This window comes from Anopheles bellator, chromosome X (assembly GCF_943735745.2).
Source record: "Anopheles bellator chromosome X, idAnoBellAS_SP24_06.2, whole genome shotgun sequence".
Taxonomy (NCBI): Eukaryota; Metazoa; Arthropoda; class Insecta; order Diptera; family Culicidae; genus Anopheles; species Anopheles bellator.
The window spans coordinates 6,016,113-6,039,306 of record NC_071287.1 but is presented as its reverse complement, the minus strand read 5'-3'; the positions used below and the strand labels follow the sequence as shown (position 1 = coordinate 6,039,306).

The window sequence follows — 23,194 nt, the reverse complement described above, 5'->3', positions numbered from 1 at the left end:
ATAACAATTCATTGACCGTTGCACACCTGAATCTGGACGATACGTCTGGAATGTGTGAGCATGTTGGTATGACTTTTTTCCGTCGTTGCAGCAGACACCGGCTCGTTCCGTGTCGTCCGTCTTCCTGCCCTGTACCCGAAGTGTGATCCTGCGCCCAAGTGTAGTGTCACTGGCCGTATATTCGTGGTTTGTGACTATTTTTGGCGCTGCCAAATAAAGCATTTAAACCTTCGGCAGTGGATAGGTGTGTGGGGACACATCTTGGGCGAAACTGCGCGTCCCCTTCTTCCAGGTGAAATTCACGAAAACCTGCACGCACTCAAACTGCGAGGGTTCGTTTGCCGTCTTTCGCATAGAAACCGATTAATCGATGCAGCTCAGACGGATAGTTGTAGTTATCTGATCATATGATAATATCTTAATATAGTTGCAGCTATAACTATACATGGCTGTTTTCAGTCCAGCACGTTTGTTCGTTGACTAGCAGACGTTTTGCGCTGGGATCGTTATTCCTCTTGAGATAATGAAACAATGGCTTTTTCTATGATAATTTTATCGGATATTTTATGACGGACTAATTAGGAAGCAATGCAAGTAACATGTTTTAGACGTCAATTAGAGGAGAAAATACAGAGCAACAAAGATTCGATTGTTTTGTTTTATCGTGACCGTTCTCATAAAATAATCTTTAGTATTAAGCGTTTATGTCCATCATCGTAGTTAGTGACGGTGACACTCGTGACTTTGGGGCAGCGAAATCAAACGAACATTGTCCATGGTGCGTTCAACACCCGAACTTGCTATCGTGCCAAAAATCGACGATATGCGTGGGCCCAGTGCATAATCGCGCCAAAAGTGACCTTATTTTGAGCGAAAAGTTTTTATTCGTAAGGAATTGTTCTCGACAACCATAATTGCGTGTTACGATCGTTGGGGATTGAATTTGTTGGCCCGTTATGCTGTGATCAACTTTGCTGCCCAGGTTCGCTTTACATAAATCGTGTCTTCTTCCCAAAACTCCAAGAGTCCCCTTTCAGAGGGCTACCTCTATGGCTATGGCGTTTCCAGGGGAGCCAGTAAGAGGTCCCAAGCAATGACGCCATTCTAAAGGTATTTTGTCAATAAGAACGCAGAAGGAACACGGTGTTCTTACGGTTCGTTGATCGTGTGGATCGTAGGCCAGGAACGCTCGGCGGTTGTGGTTGCCGGAAAACGGCAGAAGAGCCAATCGTAGAAATCGTGAAGATCGTGAAAAAGAAATAATTTGGGTTGCTGTAGGATGATGCGATGCGTAGGCACGCGGTACTGAATGCAATGCAGCCCAAAACGACTACAGGCTGGGTTTAGTCGATCCTGATGCGCCGGCGCGCCGGCGCACCGCCTACAGCGCGGCTGGCGATATGGCGCTCTACACCTTTGCGACGACGCAGAATTTCCCGAGGGGTTGCCAGAGAATCCCTTTCCCGTATCCCTGCCTGCCCCGACCGCCGTATATACCCTTTTTCTTGTCGCTCACACTTTTTCCCTGTCCATCTCTCCCTCTCTCTCTCCCTCTTTCTCTCTTTCTTTCTCACTGTCTCTATCTCTCTTTCATCCTCGTGCTTTATCTGGTCTGGTCTCGGGCAACCGCGCGTCCAGAGCGCAGTAGTAGTAGCGGAGCAAGGAGCGCTGGTCATAAGGAGTTGCTGTGTCGCCTAACACTTGGTCGCCCCAAATTGTCCCCAACAAGCTCCTGTTGCCCTGGTGCACCTCGTGGCTAGTGCACAGTGAGTCGGCCGGATAGAGCTGCCCACGGAGTGTTGTAGGTTTGTAGCGGTTTTACCGGTTCGCCGTGTGGGTGACATTACTACCCCGGGTTCCTTCGGTCGGTGGTCGGTGTTATGTTGCTGCCGGCCACTTCATCTGCCACCCTGCCTCCCCTATCAAATTCCGTCGGAGTTCCAGTGACTTCCTAGGAACCGGCAGTCAGAAGATTGGTTGCCGGTAGAAAAAGCGTGGTACCTGTGGTGTGGTGTAGCTGCTGATCCTTCAGCACCCCCTGATCTTGACAATCAACCACCGCGTAATCAACCGCCACCGTAGTTGAAGGTGTTCCGTGCGTGCGTGCGGTACTGTGACAATCGGCAAAACACGCGTATAGTGTGCTTGTGGTTGAATGTGCCCTCACACGTACTGGCCGGAGCGGTAGGAGCCAACGACCGATTGACTAGAGGTTCGGGGTCCCCTAAAAATAGGTAGTGTAGAGTCCGGCATTATCCATAGTCGCAGCTACACGCAGCGAGGAAGGGGGGAAACCTGGACTTGGTGATGTAGTTTCTTGGGAGTCACTTCAACAATCCAACCAGCCAACTACATCGTTGTTTAGACGGATCCACGCGAGCTGCTGATGGACGTAGCGATGAACTCCGTGGTTGACCAAAAAGTTTGAGAAACCGCGACGACATGGTGGCGATGCCCTTTCGGGAGATTCTTTCTTCTGGGCGCTAGGTTTCAGGATGCGGCCACCGGCGGTGGTGATGCACAGGAAGTGGTGCTGGTAGTGCCTCCCCCTCTCTCGTGGAGTGGAACACTGTGGCAGAGCGGTTTAGCGGGTCGGTTGGCGGGGCTGGTAGCTGCGGGGGGCAAAGTAGAGCAAGAATTTTCTGGTCACAAAGCAAGCAAGCGAACAGACACACATACGCTAGCGCTGCCACACAGCCACACATTGACACACTGACTATTTATAGCACCTGGCTCACCGGAGAGTAGCTGCCGGTTGCCGGCTGCCGGCTGGTGTTCTACACAATTCGCTCAGCCGTAAAGGTTAATAAATGGTGCGCGCTACGTTCGTCGTCGCAAAGCACACAAACAGAGAGGGAGCTAAAGAGAGAGAGCGAGAAAGAGAAAGAGAGAGTGAGAAGAAAACCAGGAAGCGAGGCTGGCTAGCTTACCACGCACACGCCACAACCACAACACTGGCTGGTTGGCTGCTTGGTCTGCCATGAATCACTGTCCTTTGAGTCCCACGCACCGGGGGTGGCCGGTAGAACTTTCCGCGCGCCTGATTCACCTCATCCTGGTGATGGCGTTGGACGCTGGTCGCCTACTTCTCCTAACACCTCTAACAGACGAACGACGGGAACTGACACGAGATGGGATTATGCGTCCCGTATGCTTGGTTCATTTGCAAGAGTAGCACGCGAAGCGACTAGACTCTCAGACCCTCAGTGACCGAGAGTCCGGAGCATGTCGGACACGGAGGCGGACGCGAATGGGAGCACCAACGGTGAACCGGGTGGCACGGCGGTTACCAACGGCTCCCAGCAGCTGCTGCCCTCACAGAAGGTGCTGGAGGAGGAGGAAGCGGAGCGGTTGGCCGAGGAGGAACGGAAACGTAACCGTGAGCCGCCCATCATCTTCTCCGAGGTTGATGTAAGTGCTCCTCTCCCTCCGCGGGGACTCGAATCCCCGGGTTTCCTCGCCCAACCTACTCTGTATCTCGGTGACTGTCGTCGTCTCGTAGTCGAAGCTGGAGCTGGAACGACTGGTGGACTTCGTCGACGGTAAGCTGTCGGAGGAGGAACAGGAAGCGGTGGACCAGCTGCACCAGTACCTGCTGCTGGGCGAGGGCGCCTGGACGTTCGGCGACTGCTTTCTGGTGTTCGTCGGGCGCATCTTCCGCGACCAGCAGTGCTTCTCGACGGACGTGCGCGTCCACCTGCTGCGGGCGCTCGCCAACGCCGCCCTCAAGGAGGACATCATACTGCTGCTGCACCAGGACCGCAAGGACCACGTGCTGATGAACTTCGCCCAGGACATCGACCGGCACCCACCGGAGGAGCAGCAGTCGATCGCACTGTTCGTAAGTATCGTACCCACACCGCACGCGTTCCGCACTCGTGACTGAAACGCGTGACCCCGCGCAGATGTGCAACCTGTTCGAGAACAACAACGCGTCCGAGTGGCTGCTGTACATCTCCGAGTGGAGCTACAACGGCCAGACGACGTCCAACATCCGGGCGACGACGAAGGTGGCCGTCCACTGTCTGCTCGCCGCCTGCCCCCGGTTGCAGGACATCGGTACGGCGCTCGTGCACAACATTGCCTGCAAGGAGGTGAAGACGGTCGTGTTCGACGACGTGGCGGTCGAAATATCGATGGCGCTGCTCCAGTTCTTCAACAACGCACCCAACGAGGAGCACCTCTTCCGCACGATGAAGGCACTGGCCAAGTTCGTTCAGGTACTGGACACCAGAATCACCACCACCACCACCTAACGTTTTCCCATACTTACCGGTACCTCTCCGGTACCGGTACCAGGTCTCACCGGATGTGCCCCAGTTTGTGCAGATGATCGGACCGCACCCGAAGAACTTCAAGGGCAAAAGCGAACGGGTCGACACACTGATCGAGCAGATCAGCAAAAAAGTACGCTAGCACACTGCTAACAATTTCGTGGAAGCGTGGGAGCGGAGGAGCTGGAAAGGCGGGGGGACGGCGGTCCCCGCCATTAGATCAACCATTAGAGACTCCCGCGCAGTCCCCCGCATTATTAGATCAGGTGTATCAGGATTACTATGTTGATGGTCGTCAATGGAGTCGTTGGTCGTTGATGGAGCATTTGCCTAGGGATAGGGATAGAAACAATACATATCACATGCCCTCAAGTCCAGACACACACACACACATACAGACACACAGTCGATGCTTTATTAACTGACGAAAGAAGCAGCCGGCAACCACAGTCGAAAGGGACGCAATAAAATATACGTACAACCCAAATGGCCTGATGATATTCGAGTTTCTGCGTTAGTTTTGCATGTGGAACGTGTGATCGATGCCCGATGGCGGAAAATCGGCTTTTTTGTTTGCTTTTGTTTACAGAGACTTTTGGCTGTAATAGCCGAAATTTGCCTCTTTCTATGACTACTGTGGCCTACTACCAGATTTGTCCCGCAGGGTACCAGGGAACGTTGACCCTGGCCTTTCGGAAAGACTTCCTCCGGTAGAAGGCTAGATGTTAGAGGAAGAGTCCGACTCTGAAGGAGTCGGGTAGCTATGGTTTGTTAGTAGGTGACTGTAAGTGTACTAAGTGTAAGTGTTAGTAAGTGACTCTTTGTGCAGGGTTTTTATCTCTTTTGGCGTAAAGTCTCTGGAAGAGTCTTACGCCCCTCTGGACATAGTTACCTTTTTGCTGGCTCCGTCCTATGTTGTCTTCCGCAGCTGTCTGCACCCTCGTTGCCATGTGAAAATTGTTTGTTCAGAGATGGAGGTTGTGAGGAAGATTGTGTCCTTTCCATATAATTGTCCTTTATGGGTTGCCGAAGTTCTTCATTTGTGCTTTTGCGTTGTGCCATTGTGCCGGTAGTGATATTTGTCCTCCGCCGTAGCAGCCAGTACAGTTGTATTGGGGAAATCGGCTAACCTATGATGGCGTCGATGTCAACACGTATGTAAACACTGTCAAAGCGAGTAAACAACTCGGTGCGCTCGGTGCTCAAAATCGGCTAACATTCGATTAACTAGGACGGGAACCTGCTAGGGAGCTGGTAGAAATGATTCAAGTGTATTCGATAGCGGAACAACCTGTTCGCTCGGTATTATACCGAAATATGGCGAAGTACCGGCGAAACGACTCAAAACAAGCTCGCTGGCAAATCTGTAGTGCGACAAAAAATGTCGCACGCCGCCGACTCTCAATAACCGGCCATCGGATACAGCAGTTGGGTAAACGCGAAAAGAAGATGTGTGCAGAATACGAATACCGCTCAGGTGAAAGTGTGCAGCGCGCGCAGACAAACATCTATTTCGCGTTATTCTATGTCTGAGATATGGCTGATGATTGAACCGTTTCTTGTAGGGCTCACCAGACACACCAGACCAGACGCTTCACGGCGGACTGCAAACATCCAATCTGGCACAAAGATAACCAAATGAGACGGTGGCGACCCCATTGATAACACCGCCTCCCGGCGGATTCCGGGGGCTAGAGATGTTCGGATAGCTCTCTGGTTCATCAGCAGCGATAGATGCCTTCTCGCTGAACAAACACCGGCGGGCCGGCGATGCTGTGTGTTGTGGAGTTGAGTACAGTGGCTGTTAAGGGAGCCCAGTCCCCCCCGTCTTCCCCTCGCTCTCCCCCACAGGCGAGAGGAGCACCCTGTGGAGCATCGGATGAACCACTCTGGTGACAATCGCGCACGGTACGCGCGCCCCACGCTTCATATTGAACGTACTTCAATTGACGGTTCAATTGAATTGTGGAGCTGGCGAACAAACTGGTCGTGGCTTCCGTCGGATGTTCTAACTGTGTGTGGGTGTGTGTATGTGTGATTAGAAGCTCACTATCCTGCGACTATGGCAGACGAACCGGAAGAGCTGCAAACTTTGAAGGGCAGTTCCGTTGGCCGGTCACCGGATGATGCCACCGGAACACCGGCACCGGCGGGGCGCTCCTTTCGGGGCTTGTGGAAAGGGTTGAAGGGCTGTGGGCCAATCCAGCGCCGGCTGCCGATACTGCGCTGGATGCGACACTACGATCGGACCGACGGTGCCGCAGATCTGATCGCCGGCCTGACGCTCGGCCTGACAATCATCCCGCAGAGCATGGCGTACGCCACCATCGCGGGCCTACCGTCGCAGTACGGCCTGTACGCGGCCTTCATGGGTAAGTGATAGCCCCTCCAACCCCACAGAGCCTGGTGTGTGACCTGGTGCATCCGCCCTCCAGGATCGCTGGTGTACGTGTTCCTCGGCACGGTCAAGGAGGTGTCCATCGGGCCGACCAGTCTGATGGCGCTGCTCACGTACCAGTACACGGCGGGACGGCCGGCCGAGTACGTGGTGGTGCTAGCGTTCGCCGCCGGGCTCGTCGAGCTGGCGATGGGGATCGGGCGCCTCGGGTTCCTCGTCTGCCTGATCTCTGTCCCCGTCACGTCCGCCTTCAGTTCGGCCACCGCACTCATCATTATCGGGTCGCAGCTGCGCAACTTGCTCGGATTGGCCCGCGGAAGTGGCAGCGGCTTCTTCGGCACGGTGCTCGATGTGACCAGACAGCTACCGGAGGCGTCCGGCCCGGACACCGCCCTCGGTGCGGTGTGCATCGTCGGGCTCGTAGCACTCCAGCAACTGCCGAAGGTGTGCCGCACTGCCACCAGATGGCGCCGTACGCTTTGGTACGTGTCCCTTGCCCGGAACGCGCTCGTCGTCCTCGCGTGCGCCATCGTTTCCTTCTACTGGACCGGGTCCCCACCCTGGCGACTCTCGGGGGCCGTCGAGCCGGGCATCCCAACGTTCGAGCTTCCCACGCTCATCACCAGCACCGTCGGTAACCGGACCGTGGGCTTCATCGAGATGGCGGTCGAGCTGGGCGACGGCTTGCTGCTCGTACCGCTCGTCGCCATCTTGGCTAACGTGGCGATTGCCAAAGCGTTCGGTAAGTTCCCGTGCCGCCTCCCGAGCTTATCAACCCGCTTATCCTTTATCCCTTTCCATCGGTAGCCTCCGGCCAAGCGGTGGATGCCACGCAGGAGCTGATCGCACTCGGACTGTGCAACATCATCGGTTCGTGCTTCCGCTCGATGCCCACAACCGGGGCCTTTACCCGGTCGGCCATCAGCCACGCGAGCGGAGTCCGGACACCCCTGGCCGGTCTCTACTGTGCCCTGGCCACCCTGCTGGCCCTCGGAGTGCTGACGCCGTACTTCTACTACATTCCCCGCGCCACGCTGGCTGCCGTGCTGATCGCGGCCGTGGCACCGATGCTCGACCTGCCGATCGTGGCCCGGCTGCGGCGCACCGGATCCCCCACCGACCTGCTCGCGTGGACCGTGTGCTTCGGCGTGTGTCTGTTGGTGAGCGTCGAGGTCGGGCTGCTGTGTGGCATGGCGGTCAGCCTGCTGGAACCACTGCGGGTATCGATCTGGCCGCGCTGCCACTGCGAAACGGTGCACGAGCCCCGCCAGCGGTTCAGCTTCCGCCGGGTCCGCCCCGAGCACGGGCTGCTCTACACGAGCGTCGACCGCCTCCGGACCCTGGTGCTGGCCGAAGTAGCGGCGGCGGAGGCAGCGGCGGAGTCTTCCGGCGACGACGAGCGGGGCTACCCGGCCCCGGTGTCGATTGTCCTGGACTGCGGGCGGTTGGTGGCGCTGGACTATAGTGCGGTGCAGGCGCTGAAGGACCTGGCCGACGAGATAGCCCGGCTCGGCGGGACGCTGCTGCTCCGCGACGTTCCCGACCGCTGGCGCCATCGGCTCGCCCTTCACGAGACGGAGCACGGGCTCACGTTCGCTCAGTGAGAAGCCAGCCAAGCATGGTTTATCTGTAGGTAATTCGATCCGGCCGATCGAGTCTGGCGAGTCAAAGTTAGTGCTCGTTTCATTATTGGGGAAACTGTCTTGCGAAACTGCATTGGAGCCGTGAGCAACGGCAACAATAACTACACACTTCAATTCCGCCACCTTTCGTTCCCGAGCCATTCGCGAGAGGCTAATGCAGCGGATTTTCCAACTGATTCGTCGATGAAGATCGCAGTAAGGATCAAACACTAAGCCAGTCTGGAAGCGTTGTAAAACGCGTACTTTGATATAAGGAGACCCAAAAATCACCCACTATAACCCACAGCCAAGGCAAGCAGTGATCGTATCGAGTACCAAAGCCAATGTTCCCTTAATCTGGGATAGTTTTCACAAATGGAGCGAAAACCGCCCAAGACTAGACCAGGAAATACAAACTTTATTGCCAATAAAAAACCAAACCAACTTTATCAAAGAAACGGACAGGGAAGCCGCAACTATTTCGTTTAGTCAGTTAGTTAGTTAGTCCAACGCTTAGTTACGTGACTTAAATTGTTCGCCACGCTTGGGGATCGTCGTCGTACAAAATAAACTGTCTGTAAGTATTTAGAACACCAAACATTTACACACTACCGTCCACAGTGGAACCATCAAAGATGCGCCGGGGAGTCTGGGTATTGACAATGAAGGGCATCCCTCCTTATCTTGTTTAAACTTCGTGTGGATTAGCGATCAACATAGAGCTGGTTTGCCACCCAACTTAGGCCCAAACCGTTAAACCCAGGACCGACACGGGGGTCCTGCTCCAGCACTTGAACCAAATGTCATCGCTGACAGCAGGCCAACCGCCAGCGAGGGTGGTCGCCTCCATCGAACTTTCCGGAACGGAATCAAGCAAACCCCGCAAACCCACACTCCTGAATCCCAGCCCGCGCGTTGCGACTTTTAAATTTCCTCGGGCTACCAACATCCGATTTTCAATTTTATTAATTTTTTTATCCGATATTTTAGGCATCCAAAGGACGAACGTCGACCGCTGAAGATATGGTTTGGGGCCATTTTCACATCAATACGAAACATTGACACACACCCCGTGGCGGCGGCTCCGGTAGCCCTGTGAAACCCCTGCAAGTGACCTGGTGTAGCCCACTTGCCCACCCCAGTGGCCCGGCTGCCCCTCAACGCCATCGCCAGCGTTGCGATAACCCCCTTTCGCGTTTCAGAGCAGCATAAAGAAAAGCGACCGCCGAAAGGGAGGCGAAGGCGTTCCATGAGCAATTTCTCTTGCGGCGCACTCATGCCGCCGCCTCGCTACGAAATGCAATCCGATGGGACACACACGATTCGCAAATGCATCTAAGCGTGGAAAGCGGTGCTAAGTTGCTGTTGCAGTTGTTGCATTCCTCCACGCTAGGGGAGGGGCGGGAGAGAAATGGGGAGAAATGTGAAGGGCGGTGATGGGTGGTGGGTGGTGAAAAGGGAACGAGTGGCTCTAGCGTGGCTCCTCACCACAAGTGGGTCTTGTTGTTAGAGGCTCTCTCTCGTTCTCTCTCTCTCTCTCTCGCTGGACATGCGCATGTTGATAGTCGATCGATCGCCTGCGCAGGTTGGCTGTGTGAGTGCCGTGGTCGGATTGGGTGGCCGATGCATCGCTTGCATTATGCATTATGATGCAGCGCATAGCCGTCATGCCCCGAAACCCGATTTTTTGCATGTGTGAGCCGTACCCGCACGCACGGTGCGTGTGTGTGTTCGTGCGTGCTGCTATCCTTCTTCTTCGCCACCGCCGAAGGACCGGCGGGGATCGCGTACTACCAAGCCCGCGGATCGCACCAAAGACTGTGACGCAACCGCCCGCAATCGCGTAAGCGCCAGCCGCACTTTTCCTTTCGTCGGCGCGGCCGGAGGAGTGCGCCTCGAACGCTGCATTTCTTCCCGTCCCGGTGGGCGGGGGGGCAGGGGGGAAGGGGGGGTTGCCTGTGGCTCCTCCGGTGGACAGGCCCGGCCCGGCTCGGATCGGGCCCCGGTACACACTGGCACGCTATAGAGCTCTGTATCTATTGCGCATATGGTCCGCAATGGCTAGGCGAGCACAACTAGGCTGGCGGCGGCGGCGGCGGCAGCGGCGGCAGCGGCGGAAAAACTGGTCTGCGGAAAAGGCTTTCGGTTTCACTGCACCATGCCGTGCCGTGCCTTGCCGTGTCCTCCGAAGTGCACCTCTGGCGGCTGCCCCGGTGAAGAACGCGTGTTGGGAATCGCCGACTCGGTCTTGGCCACCGTCGGGCCAGTCAGTTGTCTTTCGGCACGCGCCGTAAACGGATCAAACGAGCCTCCAGCAAGCAAGGTTTTGCAGCAGCAGCAAATCCAGGAATCGCGCCGAGGCCGCACCACTTCTGGCGAGTTCTGGCGTGACGAGCCCGGACCCGGACGGAACGGGACGCGGAACGCGTGTGACAATCAACCTCTGCGCATCTGCGCATCTGAACCCCCCCTGGTGGAGGTGTTGGTTGGGGACGCTAGTTGCGCTTGGTGGCCCGACACGGTGTGGTGATACGGCGCACCAGGCGGGGAGGGAGGTGGGGGGAGGGGATCTCAAACGGTAACCGGGGCCTCCGCTTCGCACACCATCGATCAACCGACCCGACCCAGGCGATCCGGGACGAATCCCAGCAGAGGCCGCTCACGTAAGTTACCTAGCCCTACACCCAGCCAACACTTCCCCCTTTGGTGCGGTGTGTGTGGGGGTCCGGTCCGGTTTCGCAAGTTCTCCAAACGAACAAGTTTCGGAAGTTTTCCCAAAGTTCCAACAAGAAGACGGGCTCTGTTACGGCAGAGCTGAAGGGAACTGATTAGCGGAAAGGGTCCGCGAGTCCCTCCCTGAAGTCCTCGTGTCCGAGCCGTCCCAAGAAGTCCCAAGCTCACATTGTGTTCTGTGGCAGCCGCTTCCAAAACCGTTACGCAACATTGGCACACGATCATCTTTCATCAGATGCGATGTGTGTGCAGATTTGACGATGGGGCCACACTACGGGGTGGCATCTCCGAGTGCCTCCAGAGCCCCATCATTACGCAGCCTCCAACGCCCGGGAATGTGCCCGACCGACCGGGGGTCTCCAACTGCCTTACGTAACGTTGTGCTTATGTGTGTGCAATTGCATCGTAACCAGGGTAGGATCTCGTTGCATCTAGCTAGCTGGCTGGAAAGGCCAGGCTGGCCAGGAAAGCACTTCTAATGCAGTCGCACAGACACGAGATACCATGGCACGGCACGGCTCGGTACAAAAAACCTGCTCCCAGCTGATGATGGGATGGGACAGGACCGGACTGGACCGCGGGATGGGAAGACCGGACCGGACCACCTGGTACCGCGTAGCGTAGATATGGCGAGGCCCCATCGGAGGGGCTTCACTTGGTGTGGTGAAGGAGCCCCCGCCGGTACACCACAGGCTTCGTTAACTGCGCCATTGCCTCTGATTCCTGCTTCTTCCCACTCTCACTCTCACTCGCTCAGGTCAGGTCATTAGCGTGTCAACCGAGCGTGGCCGGATCCGATAGTGAGCGAGGGCCATCAAACACAGTCGGAGGCATCATCATCAGGCACCTCGGGTCAGTCGGTGTTGGAAGCCTGGAGACACTACCCCGATAGATAGCCCGAACAGAGAACCTTCGCTAGAACTCTGGACTGGAAAAGTGGCGATGATCTGTGCGACGCGACCATCCGAGGCGCCCATCCCGGTCCAGGATGGTAAGGAGCCCTGGCACAAGGCGGCACCGGTCGTGACCGACCTGAACAACAACGAGGTGCCGGAAGCTGGGCACTCGCCCGACGACCTCGGGCCGACGGCAAGCTCGCTCCGGTCGTTCTACGATGGCCGCTGCGTGTTCGTGACGGGCGGGACGGGCTTCCTGGGCAAGGTGCTGATCGAGAAGCTGTTGCGGGCGTGCGGCGGACTGCGCACCATCTACATCCTGTTGCGCCCGAAGCGCGGGCTGTCGAGCGAGCAGCGGTACCGGGAGTTCGTGCGGCACCCGGTGTTCGATCGGCTGCGCGCCAAGATGCCCCAGCTGCTCGGGAAGGTGGTGTGCGTCGGGGGCGACATCTCGGTGCCGCAGCTCGGGCTGTCCGAGCGCGACCACCAGGCGCTGCTGGAGCAGGTGAGCGTCGTGTTCCACGTGGCCGCCACCGTCCGCTTCAACGAGGCCCTAGCCGAGGCGGCCACCCTCAACACCGTCGGCACCAAGCGCGTGCTGGAGCTGTGCGCGGCCATGCGCCACCTGCAGGTACCGTTGTAACAGGGTGGAAGCCAGCAACTCCATCGACTTACTCCATGCCTTTCCCTGCGTCCGTCCGGCAGAGTGTAGTCCACGTCTCGACCGCCTACAGTAACCCGTGCAGGAGCGAGGTCGACGAGGTGGTCTACCCGGCGCCGATGGACCCGGACCAGTTCGTCCAGTGCGTCCAGATGCTGCCGGGCGAGGTGTTGAACGCGATCGCCGGCAAGCTGCAGGGTACCCACCCGAACACGTACACACTGACCAAGTCGATCACGGAGCAGCTGGTGGCGGGCTACGCCGACCGTCTGCCCATCTGCATCGTGCGGCCCTCGATCGTGACCGGGGCCGTCGCTGAACCGTACCCCGGCTGGATCGACAACGTGTACGGCATCACCGGTAAGCACCAGGCCCTAGCCAGCCAGCGGTTGTGGGTTGTGGGGATCCAGATATAAGCAGATGCTCTACACACTACCCACAGGCATCATGATGGAGATCGGACGGGGCACGATCAGCAGCATCATGTGTGACGAGCGCTGCACCATGGACGTCATCCCGGTCGACATCGTCTGCAACACGCTGATCGCGGCGGCCTGGGAGACCTGCACCCAGCCGAGGTAAGTGCGTTGCGGAGTCGGGAAGGATTGCCTCTAACCTTTCGTTTCCGTTCTCGGTTTTCGCCCCGCACCCGGCAGTCCGTCGGCACCGCTGCGCGTGTACAACTGTACGTCCGGCCAGATCAACGGCATCAAGTGGCACGAGTACGGGCGGCTCACGCAGCAGTCGGCCGTCCGCAACCCGACCAAGTACGTGATGCTGTACCCGGGCTTCCGCTTCCGGACCAACCGGCTGGTGCACAAGCTGGTCGAACTGTTGCTGCACTTCCTGCCGGCCTACCTGTTCGACGTGGTGATGCGGGCTCAGGGCACCCGGCCGATCATGGCCAAGATCGCGCGCCGCTTCCAGCGGGCGGCCGACACTGGCGAGTACTTTGCGATGCACGAGTGGACCTTCCGCAACGACAACCTGCGTCGGCTGGGTGCCCGGGTCGGCCAGGACGCGGACGGTGCCGAGTTCCGCACCGACGTCACCGGGCTCGACTGGGCGGCGTACATCGACGCGTACATGCTCGGCATCCGCCGGTACGTGCTGAAGGACGAGCTCGACAGCTTGGGGCAGGCCCGTGCCAAGCTCCACCGGTTGCTGTGGGTCAAGCGCATCCTACAGCTCGCGACCCTGCTGCTGGCGTACTACCTGCTCAGCTGGGTACTTTTTCGATGGCAGCGCGTCTAGAGTTTGGGGTCGGGTGTAGTTGGGTGTAGTGCGCAGGCGAAGTAGCAGGGGCGCGTCTTTATTATCACGTAGGGGGTTCTAGAGTAAGACGTGATGCGGCCGATCCTCCCACAGGCACGAGAGCTGTACACTGTTGTAACTGCGCTGATGAGAGCACGCCACGAGCATTAACATTAAAGGACGAACCCTACCCTACCCACGCATGCACAGGATAATCCCGTCCTCTGTTTCGCTAGCTATGGTCCGGCGACGGTGATGACACCGTCGATCCTGCTGACAGGGGTGGTGTCCTTCGCTTCACTCAGTCTTCCACATGAACGGCTCCAGGCGCTCGTCGACGGCGAGCAGGTTGTTCAGATACTCCATGTTCTCGATGTTCTGGTTCAGGATGTCGTTACACCGGGTCAACTGCTGCGACACCTGGCGCACCTTCGAGAACGTTTCCGCGTACGACGTGTACAGCTTCTGCTTTTGTACCAGCTGTGCCAGCGCGCTCGAGACCTCCTGATCGACCTGTGTATGTGCAAATGGGAAAACAGGTCAGACACAACATGCTACTGGCTAGAGAGCTGGTGTGGCATACCTCTTTGATCTTGTTGGTGATCTGCTGCTGCTTGGACGACACCTGCAGGGCACACGTGTTGAAGTGCGATTGCAGCCGGCTGCACATGTTGATGAGATGGGCCGGCTGCAGGCGCTCCAGCACCTCCGGATCACGGTTGGCCGGCAGCGTCAGGGTGCCACGCATGACCGGTAGAAACATCGGTACACTCTGCATGATATAGGTAATAGGGCGAGAGGTTAGAAAATTAGATGTGAAGATCGGTTAGTACGTCACGTAGAAGCGATGGGGTTTGAGAGGGGTAGCCTTGGTTCTCTGGTGCCAATTGATGGTTTTGGTTTGGATAGCAAAGCCTACAGGCACCAGATTGAAACATTCCCTTCATCAACACCCCAGAGCCCAGAGTTGCTCGTCCGTAGTAGCTCATCAACGTCATCGACGAAAGACATCAGCACGAGCATAAAAGTTTACTAATTGGTGATGCCAACTAGTGCGCGCTCTATCCGTTCTAATAATAATAAACAATAATAATAATGATAACACCCAAATGCCCAGATGACGTAATGTGCGACGGAGACGAATTTGGCCATGTGATCGTTGCCTAAATCTGGCGGTTAAGTGTCGTTCCAGCGACTTTGATGAATGTTTGTTTTAAGGCCAAACACACCGCGTTTTCGGGTTGGTTCGGAGTTGCACCGTTCGCTCGTCTCGCACGGGACAACACAGAGGTGCAGATATCGACTAATGAGGGCAGCATTATTACGCAACGCACCGAGCGAAGAGGAAGCGAAATGGCTCACGGGCCGTTGTTTCGTGTGGGACTCGGGGTTGGTACCGATCATCATCTCTGCCATTCTGTTCCGGGGAGGGCGCCGCTGGGATGCGCGTGGGTGCTGACAAGTGGAGGCGCAGCTTGCGTTACCTGTGGGTGTTCAGGCGCGTATGTATTTACACCATAAACACCAGCTGGCCTTGAAGTCTGGGCTGGCCAATCGCATGCAGCACCAGTCGCGACAGCCAAACAAGGTCGCGAAGCGCCGAAGTACGCGAACCACGCCAGTTCGCGGATCCAGAGTGTACACGATCGAGACCGGTAAAGCGCTTAAAACGGCCACCCGCCATCGATGACCCGTTTTGGGTCGGATCGGTGAGACTTCGATCCCACATAAGTGCGGAGTGCCACCAAATTGGGTACCAAACGCGAGGGGGGTGGGGGTTTAATGTCTTGGCAGGGATTGCTCAAGCCTTCTGCGCTCCTGCGCCACAAAGAATGTGTTACCGGAACGAAAGCACCACGCAGTGGGGGCCAGCCAATGTAATAAACCCGTCACCATCATGCGCGCGTGTGGGAGGTTTGATGCCTGCCTGCTCGCACCGCCGGCCCCTGACCCTCCACCAAATCAAAAACATGGTGCCGGATGGTGGCTGCACATTCGTCATCCCAGCGAACGGGAAAGTCGTCGGAATGCCCTGAAAGAGACAAAAACCCTTTAGAGCCAGCAAGACAGAAACTTTGACAAATTAACACCTGTGGTGAGTGTTTAAATTTTCGGCGGAATCAGCGCTGACGAAGTCACAGCCAACTACTCCGATTAGACGGTCCCCGATTAGAAAGAATGGAGCCGACCGACGCTAGGGTTCCGAGTTCTTCGAGGTACCAGTACCACAGTCAGTCGCCAGCGTGAGTAGGAGTAGGTGGCAGCCATCCGAGACCGCTGGCCGTATGCTTCACAAAAACCAGTGCTGCCCCCTCCACGGTGACTTCCTTGCTCGGTTCGCCGACTACGGTCCGAGGCCCGAAGTAGGTCCGAGAGCCGAGAGCATGCGCAGCGCCAGCTACGGCGCCAGCTGGTCACTCAGGTGCGCATACTCGAACGCTACGGACCGGTGTGCAAGAGTCAGTGCGCTTCCAACCTGCAGCAGCTGCTGCTGCACCCGCCGGCGGAACCGCAGTCATCGTCAGTGCTACACGGTGGGTTCGGAGATGCCTTGCACAATCGAGTGATTTATCTGTCTGTAGCACGCGGGCCCGCGTGCACCGTACCACATCGTGCTGTGTAGGTGTATAATATAGTACAGGAAAAGCAGACCACTGGACTGTGCGCTACTGCTGCTATTCGGTGCATATCGAAGCGTACAAGCCACCCTAAGGTGCAAAACAATGAACCCTTCGTAGGTGCGTGTCGGTGAAAGTGATCCCTACGTGCGGTTGAGCAGGGAATTCATCTACAGGGGCCCCTTTCGTGCGGTGCGATCCGTTGTTTCGATCGGTTCGATTAGTGTGCAGGCGACAAGATGGCGCAGCAGAAATTTTTCAGCGGCCTTACTGAGGGTATGATCAACAAAGCGTCGGCCGAGCGGCCCGACCGGCAGAAGACCCACTTTTACTGGCCAGATGAGTACGCTCCGTGCCCGGACGACGCAGCCCCGGTGCGCCACGCCACCATTCCACGCCTACACGGTGGTGTGGCCCCGCCGGCACAATCCCACGATCCCCCCGCCGCCGTCAGCGGCCGTCAGCATCAACCTTCGATCAACCGTGTGCGCCACCAAGGCCCGGCCACCGGGCCTGGCCGCGGCCCGTCCCAGCCAAACGGCCAGACGGCGTACGCGGCCGGAGCGCCACCAACCAGTGACCGGGTGCTGCATTCGGTGCGTCGTTCCAACATCCAGTTCTACGATGGGGTCGATTCGGCGTTCGGCGAGCTGGAGCGAGTGCGGGCGAACGAGAAGCGGCGCATCGAACAGTTTCTGCGCCAGCAGTCGGAGGAGGACACGGGCGAGGCGGCGCGGGCGAAGCGGCTCAGCACGATGCAGTCGGCGATCGAGTTCTACGACTACGTCGACACGGGCGGGCCCACCCGCCAACCGCCCGACCTTCACGGGGCCGTCAACGGCTGGCTGGCGATTGGCGGTGGCGGCTCATCGCCCAGCGTGGGCGACGACACCGAGGAAAACGGCGGCAGCTGTCGCTCGAGCGAACGGAGCTCCACCACCTACAGCGGCCGATCGTCCCCGAGCGGTTCGGGGCGGGCCGGGCAGCTACCCGAGCACAAGCGCCACTCGCAGCGACACTTGCGATCAAGCATCAGCTTCCATGGCGGGGATACCGGCGCCGTCGCCGCCACCGTCGCCGCCGCCGCCGCCGCCGCCGCCGCCGAAGATGGCGGTGCCACTCGAAAGCCGCTCACCGTCCGCGACTCGGCCACGTCCCGCGTGGGCGTTGGTTTGCCAGATCTGTAGCAAGGCTAACACAGGCACGGCCCTCTCATCCGCACACGCACACACATACACGCGCACGCACCCATTCGTAGTTCCCCCGTCGAAAAACATGCCCCCCTCCACCCCCGTGACCTCGGCCTCGCTAATATTCACGCACCTGCAGCCGTACGATATCGTCGTCCTTTTCGATGCTGACATCGCGCACGGTGGCCGACTTCACGACGACGATGCTGTGGGTCCCGCTGGTGGCGGGCCGGACCCTACCGCGCTCCCCCACGTCGGTGTGCTCCGGTTGGGACGATTGGGCCGCGCCGGACCGGTTCATCACGATGGCACTGTTTGGCCGCGGCGTCTTTACCTGCTTTCCCTGCTGCTTGTTGCGTAGCTTGGGCGAATCTGCAAGAGAATCGGTGTTGACAGACGTAGGACCACCGCTGTGGGGAGGAAGAGGAGCATGCCCGCATGCTACGTACCGCCGATCGGTTTGTCCGTGTACGATATGTAGGGCAGATCCGAGTCGGAACACACGCTCATCGGCGGTGAAACGGGGCGTGAATCACAGATGTACGCGGAAGAGGGCACCGCGGACGGCAGGCCGTAGCTGTCAGTTTCGTGTGGCACACCGAAGGCGACTCCGCTTTCGGCAATCGTGTTGCCACGCTGCAGCTTCCCACCGCCCGCTGCCGCGCTAGCCATCGACCCAGACCGGCATGCCGTAGACAACTGGCCCGGGTTCGGTGGGTGCCGGTGGAGACTTCCGGTGCGCAGGGCACCACCATCCAGTGTACCGCCTTGCGACGATGCCGGCGGTTGCTGCTGCTGTTGATGCCGTAATGCCGAATGTTCAGACCCCATCACAAACTCCTTGCACGTACAATTTTCCTTCCAGAGGCAGCACCAGACGTACTGGTGCCGGTCCGGTGACGCGAGGATCGCACTGGTTCGCTAACAGAACCACTGAAACGAGAGATCAAACTATCCACATTAGCCGATAACGTTACTGTTCGGTTTAATTCGGGCCGTGGCTGCACTTGGTGTGGGGTTTGCAAGATCTGACCGCGTGGAGGCAAACATACAGTTTTGTTTCACACTCCAGTATCAACAGGCTTCAGACAGTTGTCACAAAACATGCGGTCCCACCATCCACCATAAAAAAAGGGTGCAATTTGTGTGACAACACCACAACAATCTAAAACCGAATGGAAATTCGTGGGAAACGACAATGAAAACTGTAAAGTGAGGGGCCTAAGGGCCGAGGACCCCATAAGAGGGGGAAAAACAGGTGGTGAGCACTAGATTAGAACAAGGTATTGCACAAGGACTAGATTACAAACTGAATACTATCAATGTCACTCTTTTAACAATTGCATATGCGATCAGCGTCCATTAGTGTGTTTGACCCAGTGTAGCTTCTCTCACACTCTATTGAGTCAATGACTAACCCCATCATTATTAACAATAGGACTACACTAAAAACTATTTATACGTTAGAGCTCAGTTACTGTCTAATACTTAATAATGTTTTACATTGGGTTATAGTTTGTTATGTGAATAGAAAGAAAGGATCTGAGAGAGAGAATGGGAGGGGGAGAGAGAGAGAGAGATCGTCAATCAGCAATAAGCGAACCGAGGTGTTTGAATTACAGCACCGGCAAAAGGCAAAAAGGTTTGTTATCAATAAATCAAGTTTAATACTCATACTTTTCCACTATGGCAACAAGACCACACCGAAAGCCCAACAAACGGTTGAACTCACTGCCGACCAGAAGACAGTAGCATATTGCCGATGCTAGTGGCAACTCTTTTTGCTTCCTGTTTCAATGAAATGAAAGTACGTTAAACTAAACCCCATCGTGTACTTTCATATGCATGCTTTTCAATGCGAAAGGTGACTAGCTATCGGTTTTTGGATAATTATCTTTAATCATCATTCCTCACGCACTGCCGATCACCCTCGGAATACCGCCGTGGATTGGTGTTCGTTACGATCTGTTTCTTAGCTTAATGCTGGCGATGCGGAGAAAACATACATCTCATCACAGAAAACATTCGCGAAAGGGTAGATTTCAATCATGCTACGGCAATGCTGCAGGTGTTTATACGCTAAGGCGGGCACTAGTCGGTGGCCACCGGCGCTAGGAAACGCGGATTGTCAGTGTTGAAAGCGCAGTGTGTCGGTGTGGAGTGAGCAGGAAAAAGCGAACGGCGGGGAAAAAATCAATAGTTGTGGCAATAAAACACGAAACATTAGTCCGAAAATGATGCCTATTGTGTGGATTGTGTGGAGCGTTTTCCACGAGTATGGGTGCTTGTGTCGTTTGCACGGTGATGGTACCGGAAATGGAACCATGCCGCGGATTACCCAACGCTGGGTGCTAAAGACGGCCGCTAGTGACGGATACACAGTGCACCAGCGCACCATCCACACAGAGGAAGCTCTTTTAGCGAACAACATAAAACATCGGTCATACATCAATTATAAGCTAAACTACGGGCTAAGGTACAGTCCGCAAAGAGAAACAAACAGAGTCACGGTACCGAGACAACCTGCAGTGGTTCACAGCGACAATCACACCGAAATAGCGAATCTGAAACCGGTGAAACCTAAGCCATTCAGCGCCGGTGCTAACACACTAGCGTATTACGATCATACCGAACCACCATTGCTCAGCCTGTTCAACATAATTTCCTTTGCCAATACACCCTGCACACCGCGCAGGGTGCCAGTCACCGGCCTGACTGGCATCTGCTACCGAGAGCAGGAGTGCCGCCAACGGAACGGCCTCACGATGGATGTATGTGCCGGAGGGTTCGGAGTGTGTTGCGTTTGTAGGGATGCTATTGCCACTTTGCTCCACATCTCTCGTCACAGAACGTTGTTTTATGTTGCCTCTTTCAGTTAAATTTGGATGCGATGGTCAAACGGAACAAAACATAAGCTACTTCTACGCTTCCCTCTCGTCGCCGGCTAACATCAACACGGTTGCACGTTGCAGTGGTACGGTGAAGCTACACCGCCACGTCCGGCAAGTGCTGTTGGAATTTGTCCTGTTCGAACTGTTACCCCCTCAGCAGGGTAACTGCCGTGAGGACCGGTTCCTTATTTCCGTGCAAAACAGTAATCGGGTGTATCCCGTGTTGTGCGGCATCAACACCGGTCAACACAGTACGTTTCCTTTCTTAGTATCATGCTGAGCACTAGAATAAGCAAAAAGTGCAACCATTGCCTAAACGTGTTTTCACGCGTTTTCAGTGTACCTAGATATAGATGCCGCCTACTCGCAGCAACTGTCTCTAATGGCAATTTCTAATGCCAAACAGGCCTATGGCACTCTTTTGGTAAAGATCACGCAGGTAGGTTTCAAAACGCCGCTCACTCAGCCACTTGATCATCGATGTCTCTATCTCTCTATTAAAGACAGTGTAAGGAAGACGGATGCACAGAGCAGGACGTCAAAGCCTCTGGGTGTCTGTTAAGAAAACAATTGAGAACCATAACGAAACCTCTGCCATCACGACCACAGCTACTTAGCTGTCAGTAACAACTATCCTTACAATCTTTGATAAAAGTACGCTTGAGTCTTGAACTTCAGCACGTACTGATTGATTACCATACAAATGTGTTAAAATCTCTGCTCCCCAATCGGTTAAATCGTGGCGTTATTATAGCGCATCCGTTGTTATATAGATTACAACGTACATTCACAAAAAAAGCCTGCAAAAGACCAAAAAGATTGTGGCCTTAGCATTCCACACTAGTCCCGCCGACTGATTTTTTTTGCATGCGTTACTACACTATCAATGAATTCCAAGACTGCTTAGCGATATAAACCAATGCTTCAGTAATCACCAACATTAATGCATGGCCGTGGCAACTCTTAACTCGTACTATCCATTCGTCTTCTTCATACTGTCTCTGCTCGGTATATTTTGCAGTTTGCTCATCCGAAGTCTCCCGCAGACTGCCTGCAATTCCACGATGGGCTACAGGGGGTTGTAAAATCGTTCAACTACGACGATTATTCTACAATTGTAAAAAACGTGAAACCTAGTTATTTGGTAAGTATGAAACGTTATGCGTTCAGTAAGTAATGCATAAAACAATCACACACGGCCTGTTAAATTGTCGTAATATAAATATATATATCAACAAATAAATTGGGTGAAAATACTTTGACTTACCAGCTCGGGTCCTCGGGCCACGGGAGTGGACATCGGCTCAGTTGCACCTTTAGTCTCTAGAAAACCACTAAGTATTGCATCGCTTATTGCACTAACCAACCTTTTGGTAACTAACGTTATTCAACAAGCACTCGTTTGCGGTCATGCGATGAGTCCGTCTATCCGTACTGCAATAGAAATATGTTTTATTTTACCTTCAACTGATTTATTTTAATCTATTTTTGTAATGCATGCCTACAGCTACTAAGATAAGGTCATTTTTTAATTGGTTGAAAATTCACCAGTAAAAGTAATTCCTTTTGCCGAAACGTCTTCCAACCTTCCGACAGCAAATGAACGTTTTCTATGTTCTTGGTATTTATTCTATTTTACCTAGAACAACCTCAATTATGCAATATGCATCGAAAGACAGAACCAATTTTGTTCCGTGGTGTTCAGAAACGAAAACGTGCTGGGACAGGAAAATAGTTTTCAAATAGTAAACATCGCTCCAGGTAAGGGGAGAAGGATTTACGCTATCGGAAAATCGCTTACGCTTAACGCTTTACGAGCATGGCTTTTTATTTTTCAAATTACGTACCAGACGGAAGCAGCTTGGTTCCCGCAAATCAGGCAGGTGTGGAAATATTGAGCTGCCCAAACGATTTCATTGCAATCAACTATTTACGTTTGTGCGGCGAGCGCTTAAACGACGGCAGCATCGTGGCGGATTTCACAGTGAATGCACCCGTTTCCTACACAATTGCCGGTCCGGTTGTGATAGCGGTGCAAACGGACGACACGATTGTTGGAAGAGGTTTCAAGCTGTTATTTAATCAAAATATTTGCATCAATAAACTGGCTGACGGCTAAACCTGTCGCCTCTTGCGTTTTATTCATTCAGAAGAAAGCACTAGAAAGAAAAAACATTTCCGCAATAACTAATTCAGTATCACAAATAACAACAATCCATGTTACACAAACTGATATCAACGATTTAATCCTTAGCGTTCAAGGTCTGATTGGGGTTAATAGATTGCTAAATTTACATTGAAGCAATGATTCCACGATTGATTTCGCGACAATCTATGCCTTTGATAGAAAATGAAACAATTAAATTGAAAAGAATCTTACCAGTGAAACTGAGCGTCGAACAACTTCTGTTGTTGTCACTTTAACGGGTCACTGTTTGACATTCAGGTTTAGATTCTATCATCGTGAATACCTCGTCCAGCCGCGCCAGTTGTTCCGTGGGCGATAACCAAACGATACTGCGGGCCAGACAAAGCGCTAATCGGACCGCAAAAACGTCATTTCGTTTACGCTTCGTGTGAAAAATATACAAACGAATTGTCAAACGTGTTTACATTCGTGTTTTTGATCCGAGAAAACAAAAATAGAAGAGTAATAA

At 54.9% G+C, this 23,194-nt stretch overlaps 6 protein-coding genes across 10 annotated transcripts; 5 read left to right on the top strand and 1 right to left on the bottom strand.

Moving 5' to 3' along the window:
• The first annotated feature begins 1,661 nt into the window (after positions 1-1,661).
• Positions 1,662-4,730, top strand: LOC131213610 (uncharacterized). Its single transcript, XM_058207683.1, has 5 exons — positions 1,662-1,805; positions 3,176-3,411; positions 3,503-3,841; positions 3,906-4,220; positions 4,300-4,730. Exons 2-5 carry the CDS (start codon positions 3,226-3,228, stop codon positions 4,414-4,416), a joined length of 957 nt encoding a protein of 318 aa, XP_058063666.1. The 5' UTR covers positions 1,662-1,805; positions 3,176-3,225; the 3' UTR covers positions 4,417-4,730.
• A 1,606-nt stretch (positions 4,731-6,336) lies between these two features.
• On the top strand, positions 6,337-8,361 carry LOC131213383 (sodium-independent sulfate anion transporter-like). The gene is made up of 3 exons (XM_058207413.1): positions 6,337-6,646; positions 6,710-7,414; positions 7,480-8,361. Exons 1-3 carry the CDS (start codon positions 6,337-6,339, stop codon positions 8,274-8,276), a joined length of 1,812 nt encoding a protein of 603 aa, XP_058063396.1. The 3' UTR covers positions 8,277-8,361.
• A 3,608-nt stretch (positions 8,362-11,969) lies between these two features.
• LOC131213381 (putative fatty acyl-CoA reductase CG5065) lies at positions 11,970-13,838 on the top strand. Its single transcript, XM_058207412.1, has 4 exons — positions 11,970-12,554; positions 12,629-12,944; positions 13,027-13,156; positions 13,241-13,838. Exons 1-4 carry the CDS (start codon positions 11,970-11,972, stop codon positions 13,836-13,838), a joined length of 1,629 nt encoding a protein of 542 aa, XP_058063395.1.
• A 41-nt stretch (positions 13,839-13,879) lies between these two features.
• LOC131214036 (BLOC-1-related complex subunit 5) lies at positions 13,880-23,035 on the bottom strand. Of its 5 annotated transcripts, none has more exons than XM_058208372.1 (7): positions 22,918-23,035; positions 21,805-21,971; positions 21,477-21,646; positions 18,096-18,579; positions 17,780-18,018; positions 14,422-14,610; positions 13,880-14,351 (listed from the first exon to the last, which is right to left on the bottom strand). In XM_058208372.1, exons 4-7 carry the CDS (start codon positions 18,475-18,477, stop codon positions 14,136-14,138), a joined length of 1,026 nt encoding a protein of 341 aa, XP_058064355.1. In that variant the 5' UTR covers positions 18,478-18,579; positions 21,477-21,646; positions 21,805-21,971; positions 22,918-23,035; the 3' UTR covers positions 13,880-14,135. The 5 variants fall into 5 exon arrangements, with proteins under 5 accessions (XP_058064355.1, XP_058064352.1, XP_058064354.1 ...); XM_058208369.1 differs by lacking the exon at positions 21,477-21,646 and adding an exon at positions 22,385-22,696 and having other exon boundaries at positions 22,918-23,029; XM_058208371.1 differs by lacking the exon at positions 21,477-21,646 and having other exon boundaries at positions 18,096-18,597.
• Positions 16,696-19,478, top strand: LOC131214037 (uncharacterized). The gene has a single exon (XM_058208374.1). The coding sequence runs from the start codon at positions 16,696-16,698 to the stop codon at positions 17,641-17,643; it is 948 nt and encodes a 315-aa protein (XP_058064357.1). The 3' UTR covers positions 17,644-19,478.
• On the top strand, positions 19,971-22,656 carry LOC131213380 (uncharacterized). Its single transcript, XM_058207411.1, has 6 exons — positions 19,971-20,451; positions 20,522-20,788; positions 20,876-20,976; positions 21,559-21,681; positions 22,181-22,298; positions 22,388-22,656. Exons 1-6 carry the CDS (start codon positions 19,971-19,973, stop codon positions 22,654-22,656), a joined length of 1,359 nt encoding a protein of 452 aa, XP_058063394.1.
• Positions 23,036-23,194: the final 159 nt, after the last annotated feature.

What these genes read in the sequence shown, in the direction of transcription:
- LOC131213610 (XM_058207683.1), top strand. Translation starts at nt 3,226, where the DNA reads ATGTCGGACACGGAGGCGGACGCGAATGGGAGCACCAACGGTGAACCG. An exon ending in TCATCTTCTCCGAGGTTGAT is followed by an intron (nt 3,412 to 3,502) that starts GTAAGTGCTCCT and finishes GTCGTCTCGTAG; the next exon opens with TCGAAGCTGGAGCTGGAACG. An exon ending in CACTGGCCAAGTTCGTTCAG is followed by an intron (nt 4,221 to 4,299) that starts GTACTGGACACC and finishes TACCGGTACCAG; the next exon opens with GTCTCACCGGATGTGCCCCA.
- LOC131213383 (XM_058207413.1), top strand. Translation starts at nt 6,337, where the DNA reads ATGGCAGACGAACCGGAAGAGCTGCAAACTTTGAAGGGCAGTTCCGTT. An exon ending in CCTGTACGCGGCCTTCATGG is followed by an intron (nt 6,647 to 6,709) that starts GTAAGTGATAGC and finishes TCCGCCCTCCAG; the next exon opens with GATCGCTGGTGTACGTGTTC. An exon ending in GGCGATTGCCAAAGCGTTCG is followed by an intron (nt 7,415 to 7,479) that starts GTAAGTTCCCGT and finishes TTCCATCGGTAG; the next exon opens with CCTCCGGCCAAGCGGTGGAT.
- LOC131213381 (XM_058207412.1), top strand. Translation starts at nt 11,970, where the DNA reads ATGATCTGTGCGACGCGACCATCCGAGGCGCCCATCCCGGTCCAGGAT. An exon ending in CGGCCATGCGCCACCTGCAG is followed by an intron (nt 12,555 to 12,628) that starts GTACCGTTGTAA and finishes TCCGTCCGGCAG; the next exon opens with AGTGTAGTCCACGTCTCGAC. An exon ending in CAACGTGTACGGCATCACCG is followed by an intron (nt 12,945 to 13,026) that starts GTAAGCACCAGG and finishes CACTACCCACAG; the next exon opens with GCATCATGATGGAGATCGGA.
- LOC131214037 (XM_058208374.1), top strand. Translation starts at nt 16,696, where the DNA reads ATGGCGCAGCAGAAATTTTTCAGCGGCCTTACTGAGGGTATGATCAAC.
- LOC131214036 (XM_058208372.1), bottom strand. Translation starts at nt 18,477, where the DNA reads ATGGGGTCTGAACATTCGGCATTACGGCATCAACAGCAGCAGCAACCG. An exon ending in CACGGACAAACCGATCGGCG is followed by an intron (nt 18,019 to 18,095) that starts GTACGTAGCATG and finishes ATTCTCTTGCAG; the next exon opens with ATTCGCCCAAGCTACGCAAC. An exon ending in TCACCAACAAGATCAAAGAG is followed by an intron (nt 14,352 to 14,421) that starts GTATGCCACACC and finishes GCACATACACAG; the next exon opens with GTCGATCAGGAGGTCTCGAG.
- LOC131213380 (XM_058207411.1), top strand. Translation starts at nt 19,971, where the DNA reads ATGCCGCGGATTACCCAACGCTGGGTGCTAAAGACGGCCGCTAGTGAC. An exon ending in GTTCGGAGTGTGTTGCGTTT is followed by an intron (nt 20,452 to 20,521) that starts GTAGGGATGCTA and finishes TGCCTCTTTCAG; the next exon opens with TTAAATTTGGATGCGATGGT. An exon ending in ACGTGAAACCTAGTTATTTG is followed by an intron (nt 21,682 to 22,180) that starts GTAAGTATGAAA and finishes TATTTTACCTAG; the next exon opens with AACAACCTCAATTATGCAAT.